General features: G+C 45.7%; 1 protein-coding gene across 1 annotated transcript in view; it reads left to right on the forward strand.

The window, feature by feature from the left end:
• The first annotated feature begins 308 nt into the window (after nt 1-308).
• The window catches only part of LOC142588231 (WD repeat-containing protein 43), a 30,105-nt gene continuing 16,829 nt past the window's right edge, over nt 309-13,584 (forward strand). Inside the window, exons 1-10 of the mRNA XM_075699792.1 lie at nt 309-533; nt 913-1,056; nt 1,700-1,821; nt 3,209-3,326; nt 4,351-4,472; nt 5,827-5,926; nt 6,010-6,074; nt 7,400-7,574; nt 10,388-10,477; nt 11,367-11,471. Coding sequence (XP_075555907.1) covers nt 348-533; nt 913-1,056; nt 1,700-1,821; nt 3,209-3,326; nt 4,351-4,472; nt 5,827-5,926; nt 6,010-6,074; nt 7,400-7,574; nt 10,388-10,477; nt 11,367-11,471 — 1,227 coding nt within the window. The 5' untranslated portion in view covers nt 309-347. The remainder of the gene's footprint in view (nt 534-912; nt 1,057-1,699; nt 1,822-3,208; nt 3,327-4,350; nt 4,473-5,826; nt 5,927-6,009; nt 6,075-7,399; nt 7,575-10,387; nt 10,478-11,366; nt 11,472-13,584) is intronic.

Consider the following 13,584-nt stretch of genomic DNA (forward strand, 5'->3'; position numbering starts at 1 on the left):
CTCGCTTTCCCTATGTGCTAGCACGCCATGCATGCTGCCATGTATGAAATAAATTAAGGGGAAAGAAAACTTTTCCCTGCTTATACTTAAGCCTAACTTTGGCATCCAAGATTGTTAACTCTGAAGTAAAACAGTTCTTTAAAAACAAAATCGCCAGTTCATATTTTTTTGTCACTTAAAACTTGAATGTGAAGTTAATATTCATCAAGACGTTAAGGCATTTGAAATTATATTAAAGGAGTAACACCCACGACCACTTCGTGCGGCAGGCGCTGACATCGAAAACAAGCGGGGGCCGACGCATGCGCGATGCCTTCTTTTGGGTTCACGTGTAACCGAGCTAAAACATGGCGTCTCTCGTCGAAGCAGTCGCTGTTTCGGACAGCGGAGAGTATTTGGCGCATTCCAGCTCCGATGGCCGGTTAAAGTTATGGGACACGTCAACGGGTAGACTGAAGCAAGAGTACACGCCGAGCGCGCACCTCTCCGCAAAGTGCACTTGCCTGTCCTGGGGACCTACGCGGCAGGGCTTCGTAAGTGCGGCCTGTCGGTGTGACAACCCCGGAAAACGTGATTTCTCTGCAAGTAGCGCATTGGGGTGCCACCGCTGCGTTGATTGTCACCTTTGAAGCAGTGTCGGTGCCGACACGTAGCACCGATCACCTGTGCGCGTGACGAGATGCCTTGGTTTATCCGGCTTAAGTTGTCACCGCGGCCATGTGCTCTCCCCGAGCGCCGTGAAAGTGCGTGCGCAGGTTTACTGCTAAGGGGGTCCCGTTGGCCCCGTCGACCGCGCGTTACCTTTTGATTGTTGCGTTTGCCCAATTATGTGAGCTAGGCGTTTTAGGTGAACATTGTGTGTGCCGCGGCGGTACCGCCAGGTTGTGTCATGCGTGAGTTTCTGTTCTGCAGGCGACGCACAAGAAGAGAAAGCGGCAAAAAACAAGCGACGATGCTGCCGATGCCTTGTCTGAAGCCAGCCTCTTGGCGATGGGGACAGCCGAGGGAACCGTTCTGCTGTACAGCCTCACCAGAGGAGATCTACACAGCGAGCTCGTAAGCGACCAGCTTACGCACATTTTCCCGCGAGCGAGTGTTAGCTATGAATATCAATAACGCGTCGTTTCGCTGTTAACCGTTTGTAATTTGTTGTCGCGATTGTGACGGTTTCCGTTATATCTGCATCAGCAATGTGTGTCACACAGTGATTCGTGTTTTCAGTATTGTTATCCACTTCTATTTGGATCATAGCAAGTCAATGCATTATTCTGATGTGATCAATATATGCTTTGGCAGGACTAGTCCGAGGAAACAGTGGTTGACAGCAGCTGCTTTTCCGTCTGTCTAGACTTGACAGTATGATGGAGTGCATAACAGAAATGTGTCCTACATTGCATGTATATGAGCTCCTCTAAGAGTGGAAAAGTTCTACTGTTGGCACACTGAGGAAGCTATAAAAACTGTGGCTGCACAATCTCAGGTTAGCTAGAAAGGTGTACTGACCAAGAGATGCCTCAGTGGTATCGCTGCTTTATTGAAGGTCAAGCCCAGTGAGCCTTTTTTCCAAATGTTCGTATGTTGGCGTCAACATGTGCTGATGGAGGTCCTGCCCTGTAGTTCTGCGTGTAGCATTTCTTGTACAATTTGAAAGCTCCCGGGCTTTTCTGTCACATGGCAAAACTGTGTTGGAAATTTTCAGACAGGAGGCCACACAGCAGCTGTAAATGGCGTTTCATGGCACGCCAACTCAGACTCACTGTTCAGTGTTTCTGATGACCAACACATCGTTCACTGGAGTGTTTCCTCAAGCAAGGTCAAAAGGTATGCATATTGTTACAAGTACTGTGCAGAGCTCGAACCTGAAATTCAGGGCTTTGCATGCATGCGTTTTTGTGCCTAGCTTGTCAAAACTTTTTATGCTTCCTGATAGCAATACTGCTTCCTGTACAACGCATCCTCTAGTACTTAGGGATCCACATTAATTTCAACCTGTCTTGGCAACCACACATCAACTACTGTATGTTGTTAATAATGCTAACTGCATGCTTGGGTCCCTGTACCGTAACTTTTCAATGGCCCCTTCTCTCAAACACCTTCTTTATAAAACTTTTGTTCCAATCAAACCAGAATGTGCATCAGCTGTGCGGGATCCATTTACTGAAAGTCTTGTTAGTCACCTTGAAGCTGTACAAAATCACAGGGCACACTTCATTCTTTCTAACTCCTCCGATCTTTCCAGTGTTTCATCTATGAAAACAATGTTGTGGCTTCCGTCCCTTTCCTTCCGTAGGAAAATAGCATGTCTCTCCCTATGTCATAGGATTTACTTACATAACCCGCATCTTAAGCAAGAATTACTGTCCCGTTATTCATTCATATCATTTTGTATTGACCATCGTCATAAGTGCTTGTTCCTCGATTTCACACTAACCTACATTTTCATTCTTTCGTTCCTCAAACTTGTAATGATTGGAACCACTTGCCCACCTCCACCTTATCCGTTACAGGTCCCAGTGACTTTCAATATGTGCTTGAATATGTTACCTGTTTTTGTATTGTGTTCTTTGGTATTTATTGTCACCACTCCCTTCTGTAATGCCCTACGGGCCCTGAAGGTATTCAAATGAATAAATAGTTACCATATGCACAAGGGAAGGTCAGGAAGAAAAAAACTTTCCTCACATATAAGCCAAACAAAATATAGGCATTCGACTGCATAAAGAACTTGTAGTAAGGTTTATTAACATATGAAAATAGACTGGAGTCTCAACTATTTCCAAGCAACACCTCAAACCTTCATGACCTCCCCAACCTTTGCCTGCAATATCCCTTTCATTATGGTCAAAGGTTACACCCTATTTCTCCTGATAAAAATCAGGAACATCTTTTTAACTTCATGGTGCCGACCTTTTTGCTATACAATGAAGACACCTGCTTCGCTGCACTATTGAAAAGTTTGCTCCATTTTTACCGCCGCATTGTGACTGAGAGGTGACGTAAAGTGTGAGGCTAAACAGCATTCTCGATTCTAAGCCTACCCCTGAGGTTTGTACAGGATCTTTCTAAATGAAGTATTGGCCTACATTCAAGTAAGTACTCTGTCATTGATCGTTTGATCTTGCAAGTATCTTTTTCATGCATAATTAGCAAATTGAACCACCTTTACCCGCAAGCAAGCCACACTAGACCTCACTCTCTTTATTTGCAGTAAATGGAAAGCCGATCGTCACAGTGTCTATGCTGTTGCTGCCGTCGATGCCAACACAGTACTCACAGCAAGCAGCAGTATCAAGTGGTGGAATGTAGACACAAAATCAATCGTAATGGTACGTAAAATTTGTTACGTACCATTGCGTCAAGTTTTTTGCCTACGCAATGGACGATGCTTCCTTTTAGTGCCTGCAAGCACAGTAGCAAGTGCAGTTTGTTACAAGTTCGCAAATACAATGCTGGTGACAAGTTGTCTCTGAAAGGTTTTAACAAAGTGTCCTAAAAATAGGTCACAATTTTACTGGCTTACATAATGGCTGTTTATACTAGGCTGGTACTTGGGGTACTCCTGAAGTGCCCATTTTCGTAACCTGTTAGCAGCACTGTGGAAACAGCTATTCAATGTCACATATATGTGTGTATGCCGTGAGCTTTACGAGTTTTCATTTTTCTTTCTTTTTTTTCTATGTGCGGATCCCATCCAATCTGCATAAGCTACACAGAAACTATCGCAGTGCTTATCTTTGTCAGTGCGATTGCATTGTGCCTTTTGCACGCACCATGACCATAGGTTGGTTAAGATAAACGGCACGCGCTCAGGCTTACTCACGAAATACCTAAATCTTTAACTTAAGACTTAATGAAATCCCACTCATCTGCTTCACTCTGACCCATTCTTACCAAGGCCACTTATGAATGTCTTGTGCTTCGTTATTGTTCTGTGCTACACAAATCTATGGCTCCGACCGGCTGCGACTTTGGAACCTGTTATTTAATTGCTTTGAAGAGGCTTCCAAATTTCACTGCAGTGTAGCATTTGAAGACACAGAGCACATCTTTCTTGGACGTGCTTGCATTGCAGTTAGAAATCTTGTACTTCTTCTTCCTTCTTTATGTACAGAAGGAACTTCTGCATGTAGCTACACATGGCTTAGATATTTAGGTTGCCGAAGAGCACAAATGAGACGACCTTGCTGCACAACAGTCCAATTTATAACAGTGCTGCAAGGATATCCTCATAGGCTCTCTGCACCGATGTGGGACTGGTCGCACACGAATCAGTCGAGTTTGTGCCAGCGAATCGTTGGGCCAGAATTAAACCTACTTTTGCCTGTTTCTTCCCTCTCTTCTGCTGAGCAGAAGTTCACAGGTCACGTAACCGAGGTGAGACAGATTTTGCCTGTGTTTGTGCCCAGCAAGACCGGTGAAGGGAGGACCTACTTTCTGACTTGCGCAGCCAACGATCGGCAAGTGAGTGCATGGTGAGTTCGTCTGTGTGCCTTGTTTAAAAGAATGTTGGGTAGAGAGAAAGAACTGTACGCTTGGGCATCACGCAGCCAATTTCCTTTTGTTTGTGTAGAGTGCGCAGTATCTCATGAATGGTGTGTTACAGAAACGTCACAAAGCAGCAGCTATGTGGAGCATGTTTTCGCTGTATCAGGCTGTACACATGGCACATCGCTGTAGGCAAGCAACATTTGTGCATGTTTGACCGAGGCAAAGAGGGGGGCTTTGAGGCCATGGTGGACTAATTGGAGAGGTGAACACTGTCCTGGGTGAGCATATGGTCTGCATTGCCTGACAGTGCAAAATTGAGATTATCCACTTGTGCAACGTAAATGCCACAGTCTGAGCATGTTTCGGTTACGACTTTTTGCAGGCAGCAAAGCCACAAGCTGTTGGGAGTGGCAATAGCAACGAAGCTTTGCCAGTATTGATGAGTGATGTCATTGTGATTGTCATGACGAATGTGTTCTGCGCGAATCTCATTCCTGGTCGCTACCTGAGGAGGTTTTCGTGTTGATGGTGCAACATTTCACATGAAAGGGTCCCTACTGTCCTGCAGTATTTAGTTGTCCGCGTGGATGAACGAGGCAAGTGAGTGTTGTGAAACAAAGGGATGTTGTTTGCACTATAACCAGGCGTAGCTAACGGCCAGTTCCCGTAAAAACCACCGTACTTATCAGAGTGTAGAATGTTTTATTTACATCAGTTACACAAGCACTGCTCAAATGCAGTCATCACTGGTGAGGTGGAAGCCCAAGTCTCCTCATATAGTAGCTTCGCAATGAACAAAAAGACACCTTTTGTGGCATGTCTTTGGAGCATGATCGCATAATGTCACTAGAAAGAAAGAAGCATCAACTACGTGGCAGCATCAGCAGTGCTAGGAAAACATGATGTAGCTTTTGGACAGAGGTAGGCATCTTTAAAATGAAGCAGCTGCTCGAGAAGAAGCATGTGTTCTTTATGTACTGACTGTAATTTCTGCTTATTACCTTTAGGCTTTTAATGCAGAAATAAAGATTCAGTTAAATTTTACAAAGTATTTTGCCCACTTCTTGCCCAGCAACAAAGGACCATCCTGTAAATGAGAATTCGATACGGCCTGAATAGGTCCCAAACCCTTAAGGCCTCAAGGAATGCTATGCACCAACATCCAGGGTTCCATGATCGCTGCTGTGCCCTTGGACTGCTTATCAACCAGTCATTCTTCCTGGGAAGAGCCCCAATGCATTACAGCAGTACTGATTCATAATCGCTGCAGTGACATAACAGTGGCCTTCATGCATTGTTGCGCATCTCTCAGTGCCAGATGGTCTTGGAACATTGCAGGCACCTTGAGAAAGGAGCCAGTTCGAGCTCATTGGCCAACTTTGTGCTCTCGGAGGAAGCAGTACACATCAGCATTTCACATACATCAGAGAACAGCAAGGTACGGGACAGCCTTTGCGGGGGCATAGTGTCTTTTTTTGTTGTTGCTGTACTGGTATCGAGCCTTAGACTGTTTTCTTGCAGACGGCACACCTCTCAGCAGTGACCAAGTCCGGTGCCCTGCATATATTTGAACTGCAGCTGAACGGGTAAGATACTGTGTGATCCACTTGTATTTCCCGTGTCCGGGTTAGGGTGATAGTTTTTATCGGCTGTATAAACTTGTAAACATTTGCTGACTAGCTAAAGTAACAAGCATGGTATCATGCGTGTATACGCAAACACGAACAGATCTCTTTCGATGACCACTGACATGCGCTGTCAAAACGTTGGCATGAGGAAAAGCGGCAGCAGCAGCGAGCAAATTGCCCTTCGTGCTGCCTCTTGCTTCAATGTGAAATAAGCAGCGAGAACACATTGGAGACAAAGCCCACAGCACACCTAGAGTCTTTGCCCACCACATATCACTTTCATGGTAGGGCCCACTCAGCTGCGCCATACACAACTGCTGCCGGAGTAGAACACCCCCCTGCTGCCTTGCGCGTGATGGAAGATGGCATGCTTCCTCCTCGCCTCGCTCCCTTGTGCGTGCAAGATTGAGCAGCCATTCCTCTCAGCTCAACCTCGCTCGCTTTCACTCCCACTCACGGCATACAGCATGCAGGTGCAATGTCATTGCACTTGGACTTTGTACGGAACATCACGGCAACACCGATGGCGGAAATGTATCTGGAGTGTCCATATTATTGCCATCGCAATAAGATATCTTTTTAAGATCCTTTAAAACTACTAGTGGCACATCCAGGGTATTGCTTGTGGGAATTTCTTTCTAAAAATGGACATTCTTTGTGCAGCTGGGCCACTGTACAAGTGCAGCAGTGGCCCTCAGAGGATTACAGTGAAAAGCGAGATAAATGCAGGGCTATTAAGGTTCTATGGGTCTTGAAGAAAAGGTAGTACAATAACCTTTCGGTTTACTTTGGTGTCACAGTTGGTGCTACATTTGGTACATTGTGCAAACAATGTCAATTTTTGGGGGAAAAGAGCTTTGACCTTGATACTGTTACTTTCAAAGACCTAAGAAACATGTTAGTAATTTCCAAATTTGTTGACATGTGTTTTTGTATATTTCAGTGTTTTCTTGTATTTCAGTATGCATAACCTTGCCTGTTATGTCGTGACCACAGCTGTTTTGTCCCATATATACAAGAGAAAGCCAGGACCCTTCAGGCTGCTAGCACAGCTTTTTCTCCTGCTGTTCTCACATCCTTGTTGCAAATAACCATGAATTGATTGATTGATTAGGTGCACATCAGTATGCTGAAAAGAAGCTGTCTTCTTAGACTAAGTTAGCTTTGCCTACTGGAACAAATTGGGGGCGCACTCTGCGTGTGTAGCATTGACGGAAGTTGCCAGCAAAGGTTTCTGCTGTATTGAAAGGCCCTTGTCGTTAACCATGGCACCACTGTTGCAGGCGCTGCAGGACGCCCGTGCAGCCCAAGTTCACCGTGCAGGTGGCCACTGAGACCCAGAATGGCAAGGCACCCAAGCCACAGCCAGTGGCCATCCTGGCCGCCGCCTTCTGCCCCACTGGCGACCGCCTTCTACTCTGCTACAACAGCTTCCTGTCGCCTAGCTTTGAGCATCTGGTGGGCACCCATTTTTTTCCCCCTCTTGTCGTGCCTGCCACCTCTCCTACATTTCCCATGAAGTTTACAATTTTGGGCTCATTCAACAGTTTTACGGAAAAATAAGTTCTGTACGAGAAAAATTTTTCATTCGTCTGTCTTCGAACGTTGTGTTTGGATTCTTCTGTTAGTGAAAGGATGGCAGAGGGTTATTCTTTTTTTTTTTTAATTGCACAAGTACACCTTGTGGCATAATTCAAATGAATATGTAAAGGCCTGTTTTTTTTTTGATAAAATCCAGAAGCAGCCGGTACAAAAGACTGTCCACTAGCGAAGGTCGGGCGGATGGCCAAGGTGCTGGTCCAAGCTTTATAGGTGGCGGGCACTGGCCGTCGGTAGGCCCGAACAGCTTCTGAGGTGGTGGTCTAGTGTTGCCTCCGTGGCAGCTGCGAGACAGAAGGGACAGGACGCAGGGCGTCCGTGTGCACTAAATGTATTCAGCTTCGAGCAACAGATATCGGCTAAAAAAAATCACAGTAGTCTGAAAACTATGCAAAGGATTGTTAATAAAATCTGCATGTATCCCATGTGTAGTATCCCACAAAAATCATGTGCCAGGGCAAGTGTAAACACAATTTCATCGTATCACACCTTCCCTCCTCGGTGCAGGGAAATACAGTCGAATCTCATTAATTTGAACACGCTTAATTCGTACTTCCGGTTTACTTGAACTGACGCCGTGGTCCCGTCAAGGTTATGTGTATTCCAATAGGCGAAAATGCCCGGTAATTCAAACGCGCAAGCATTTGTAACGGTTAATTTGAACATACCACACTTCGACAAATCACGTGGCAGCATCTCCGATCAGTATTGCTCTGACACCATCATAGAGGAAAGGGTTGTGGTAAACTTGTGGTACACACTTGTGGTAAAATGTGCGCCGGTAAAAAGCCACACTTGTGGTAAAATGTGCGCCATGGGAGAAATCGGGCCTCGCGTCAGCTCTCGCTCGTGCTTGTTTTGGTTGGCTTAGTTGGTCTCGCTCGCACTTTTTTTTATATATATACAATGACGCTTTTTAACCGAGACGCCCCGATGGAAAGGTTGTTAGAGATAGTGCGCCATACCTGATTCTGTACAAGACAGGCCCTGAATACAAGGACACGAAGGCGACACCCAACACCTCATTCTTCTTGTCGTTTGTATGCGGCAACGTCGTAACGGAAGGGAACACACCAATATGATTATGATCAGTGTCAACGACTTTGTCATCTTGACATGATTCATGTTAAGAATGCATGATGAAGAACGTAAACACCGTGCTGATCTGTCAGCAGATGAAGGAAAAAAAATTGGAGTACACTTAAGCTTTGCCTATAAGAGTGGAACGCAATAGTGTTCAAAGATGCCTGACTGCTTCTCATGCTTCCTGGCAACTGCGGCTTATGTAACCGTAGTGTTTGCCGGGAAACACTAGCGGTGAATGCTGTGCACGAAGACGAGCTTTCTGGTAGAAACGCAGCCTTCTGCATGGACTGCGATGCGGCGGAGGCGAGTGCCATCTGCAGGTGTTGCAAGGAACCAGACGCACCGCTTTATGGCCCTTGAGATCTGTGCATGCAAACCTAGGAGGCCACGGCCACTCTATAAAACATAGAATCGCTTGAAAAGGGGTTTGTGGTGGGTTGTTTTATTTTTTAAGTTTTTGTGTAACAGAATTATGTTTTCTCGTATATTCAAATTACAGTCCGATGCTATCATGTCTGTAGCTTGTGCGTAAGTCGTACTTTACGATTTTTCTGTGTGTTTTACCTTGAGAAATTCAATTAGTTCAGTAATTTTCTTGCACACCTCATGGAGGGCCAGCGTGGTTGAGTATCTGTGGTTCGCACTTCTTTTTGCCGAGACGACGTCCGGTGCTGGACGCGGGACACTGACGCCGGAGTTTCTGTGACACGGGGCCCTTAATGCTGTCGCATTAAAACATGGCCTCGGCAACTCCGCTGCTTCAGTGGTGGTAGGTGGCAGAGGTAATTAGTGCCATCCAGCAAGCTGGTGGGAAAGCAAATCCGCTTCCCCCCCTCCCTTGCTCGCTACTACACTCCCCTCACCCTCTCTTTCAACTCCGTTGTAACTCCTTCACCTTCGACAGTGTCCGCATGTGCGTGTCTCCACACCAGTCCTGCCGGCCCAGCGCCAGTTTAGCCCGCTCTTTGAACTTTCATTTTCTGCCGTTATCGGGAAGCGAGCGTTGGTTAGCACGGGGAGTTTTGTGGTCCTCACTCGCTGTGTGCTTGCATGCCTAGATATTTCACGACTCGCACCATTCGTGCATCGTGCTATGGTACATGAAGGCTTCAAGAACAAGTCTTTATTTTGATTCGAACAACCTTTAAGGTTATCGAAAATTATCGAGATTTGACTGTATTTACAAATTTTAAATTTCACTGCTTGGCAAATAGGCCTAGTGTGGTAATTATAAGGGATCAGCACACAGTGAGCCTGATAAACAAAGGCTCCTCGCTATCATTCATGTTCTCGGCTCATACATCTACGTCATACATCTACATAGGAGATAGTAAAGACTGCTGGAATGGGGTGTGGCGGCGGCACATGTGATGTCTCAGAGGTACCGTAATAAAGGCATTGGTTATTGTTTAGGCATGAAGAATTTTGATGCTACCTCATATTGGCGCCTGTAGTATGTTTTTAAAAACTGATGAAAGCAGCTCCAAGCTGCTTTCATCAGGGGCATACTCTTGCCGCTTGTTCGGCACCTTCCTTTCGATTTTCAGGGCAAGTTGATCAAGCACATCTCGTGTCATTTATTGCAGAACATCGCAACAGACCTGCGGGAACAAACATGGCTGGTTCGACAGGTGAAGCCCCCTGTTTCCTGCAGTACAGAGGATGGCATTTCCCAGGTTAGTACTAGGAGTTGTGAACATAATGCTACGGTTAAGTAGAAATTGCCAAGATCTGCAGTGGTGCTGCTGTCCAAGCAGGTGCTGCTGTCCTGGCAGTTTCTGCTAATGTCATTTGTTTCATTTCTTTTTTTTTATAATGGAAAGAAAACTATGACTGCTTTTGAAATACTAATACTCATTTCAAGTGTTTTCTTGGAACACCCAGTTGTCGCTGCTATCAGTACCACTCTGTAAAGCAATGTGCACTCACTCGAAATGACCGAAGGTTTATCAGTCCAACTGTAGGCAGTAATGACGAGTTAGTGCTTCTGCATATTTCTTCAGCAGTACTTTACCCATCATAAGAATGGGATGGCAAATACTGTCCAACCCACTTATAACGATATTCAAGTGCCAAGAAAATTTTATTGGTTTAACCGATAGTTGTTGTGACTTGTTCGCATAGAAAAAAGAAAACAGAGGGGATAGCAATAAAAACGTTTTAACTTGACAGAATACCAGTAGTACAGTTGAACCCACTTATAGCATTACCGGTTTAACAACACTCAAATGTAACCATGAGCAACTATGGCACTGTGAACTTCAGTGCATTCTGTGTTAAAATAAACCGCTCACTGTAATGCTCCCAGGCTACGTTATTGGTTACAACAATCAAATCTGGGTACTGGGTCTCTGCACTGAAAGAAAAAAAAACACGAAATCCTGGAAAAGAAATAAAAGCGCGAGCCACTGCCCTTGTCTGCATGTGCGGCACATAGGCGGGTGTAGTAAAGGTGGCGGATCGCTTTTTCCTTTTTTTTTTCCCCCCCTAGATTTATCTACCATGCATTAGTTCAAGGTGCCCCTTATGCATTTTTTACCTTTCCGGCTCTTTTGTTTGCGTCAGGTCAAGCAACCAGTGCAACCCACACGAGAGGTGACAACGCTGGCCCCCGGCCATTTGGCTCCCAGTATCGGCAAGCGCAAGACACCGGCTGACTCTATGGGACAGGTGAGGGGTTACATGGGGTTTGTTGTCATCCTTGAAACCCTTGGAAAGCTCTTGCATGTGAAACTGCCATCTTCAAGGCCTTGAAAGCCCTCCAGGTTCCTTAAAACTTCTCGAATTTTTCATTTGTTACGCCTCGTTGATTTTATAGTCGAAACCCGCAATAGCGAAATCCCGAGGTAACGACATTCTTGCTACAACGAAATATTTTTTATGTATTTCATATCTCGTGACAACAAAACTTTCTTTTACAGCAATCCTGCATTAACAAAATTTATGAAACCACAGTCTGCATATTATCTACTCCTGTAATGCTAAGTCTCCAAAACTACTCAAATGCATTGGTTGGGTCCTTAAATTGTGTAAACTACCACCACAGCATGCTTGTATGGTTGCCGCCATTTTTGTTTACAAAAGAACAACAGTGAAGTAGTTGCACCTTGCAACTGGCGACAGCTTTGATGACCGTGGTTTATCCTTTGCAACGGACGCTAGTACTGCTCAGTGTCCTGACCAGAAATGTAATATACATTTTTTTTAAGTAGGAAAAGATTACAAAATAAAGCAGAGGTAACCTTGCAATAGGCACATTTATACCCTGTGTGCCATCATGGAATGGGCTAATGTGAAGCGGAACTGCCTGTGTGGCATGCTGATTCATAATTGCGAATTAGCGAAATCTACATCCACATGGGAAGACCCCAATGATGCTTTCCGGCTTTGTGCTTTGTGTACCGTGCACGTAATTGTGTGTGTGTATGGTGGTTGAGTGCCTCAGCTGTGTGTGTGGTGATCAGACCGCCGACTTTGCCAGCCTGCTAAGACGTCGCTTCCAGCCAAACTGCGTAAGTTTTCTGCGCTACAAGATAAGGCTGCCATTATTGCGCACAGGCTGAAAAAGGGCAGGAAGAAGGTGGAGATCGCTGACGAATTTGGAATTGCGTGCGATTCACCATCTACACTTTTCAACATCAAGGCCTCCATTCTCTCTGCACTCAGAAATGGTTGATGAGGTGGAGCTCTGAAATGTACGCTTTTCTTTTTCCCCACCAAACTGCACTTCTGTGCTGTAGCCGCTCGACCAAGGCATCATTCGCAGCGTCAAGTGCGCCTACAGAGAGAGGTCGATTGAGTGTCTGCTGCTGCATCTCCAGGTCAAAAGTCCTACTGACTTGGACTTGTTCATGGCGTTTGAGATGGTGTTTGCCACATAGGTGACAACGTGTCCAGCTGTGATTGCAAATTGTTTTATGCACACCAGCTTCATTGCCACTCAGAAGACATCGTGTGCTGATCCAGCGGCGCCGGAGGAAGTTGCCCAAGGATGCACTCGATAACAGTGCTGCAACCGCAGCACCGCCAGCACTGACCAATGCATGGGGCAATCTTTGCACCATGGAAAACGAAGTTCCAGGTGACTTCAACGTCGACAAGTTCATTTGCGTGAATGTGATGGCATTGTTGCGCATGAGGAGATGACCGACAAGGCCATGAGTGCAATGTGTGCAAAGGTGACAACACGAGAAGACGAACCCGCGGGATGTGTTAGACGCCTTCGATGCAATTCGTTTGCTTTTTGGCAAGCACGGTGACGACGTGGCAATGGACCACTTTTTGCGGTGCGAAGGCAGAGCTGTCAAGTTGCTACGAGGCAAGGCTCGGCAAAATAAGCTTCCCCACTTTTGGCAATAAATTTTTGTTTGGAAAGTCATTTTCCTGTCTTTTCTGTCTTATTCTCGTACCAACGAAATTCCCACCAAAGCAAAATTTTTCGCATTCCCAGGCGATTTCGTTGTTGCAAGTTTTGACTGTATGCCTATTTGACCACAAGGTTTATGCAAGCCAAGAGTCAAAGCTATTATGACCATGCTGCTGAAAGCCAAGTTCACTTAGCACTCGACACGATCATACAGGCGGTGGGTCTCGCTGTCTGTTTCCAAGAGAAGTGCACATTTGGAAAGGCTGATTTGGCAGCTTTTGGCAACACAATCATTGTATGATCTTTAACCACTGTGGCTGGCTGACTCATGCATGCTTGAGTCGTGATACCACGTAACCGCTACCTCCGATTTCGGTGACATGAGGTCTCCTGCTTCACATCCGAAGCCACATTGTA

This window comes from Dermacentor variabilis, chromosome 7, assembly GCF_050947875.1.
Source record: "Dermacentor variabilis isolate Ectoservices chromosome 7, ASM5094787v1, whole genome shotgun sequence".
Taxonomy (NCBI): Eukaryota; Metazoa; Arthropoda; class Arachnida; order Ixodida; family Ixodidae; genus Dermacentor; species Dermacentor variabilis.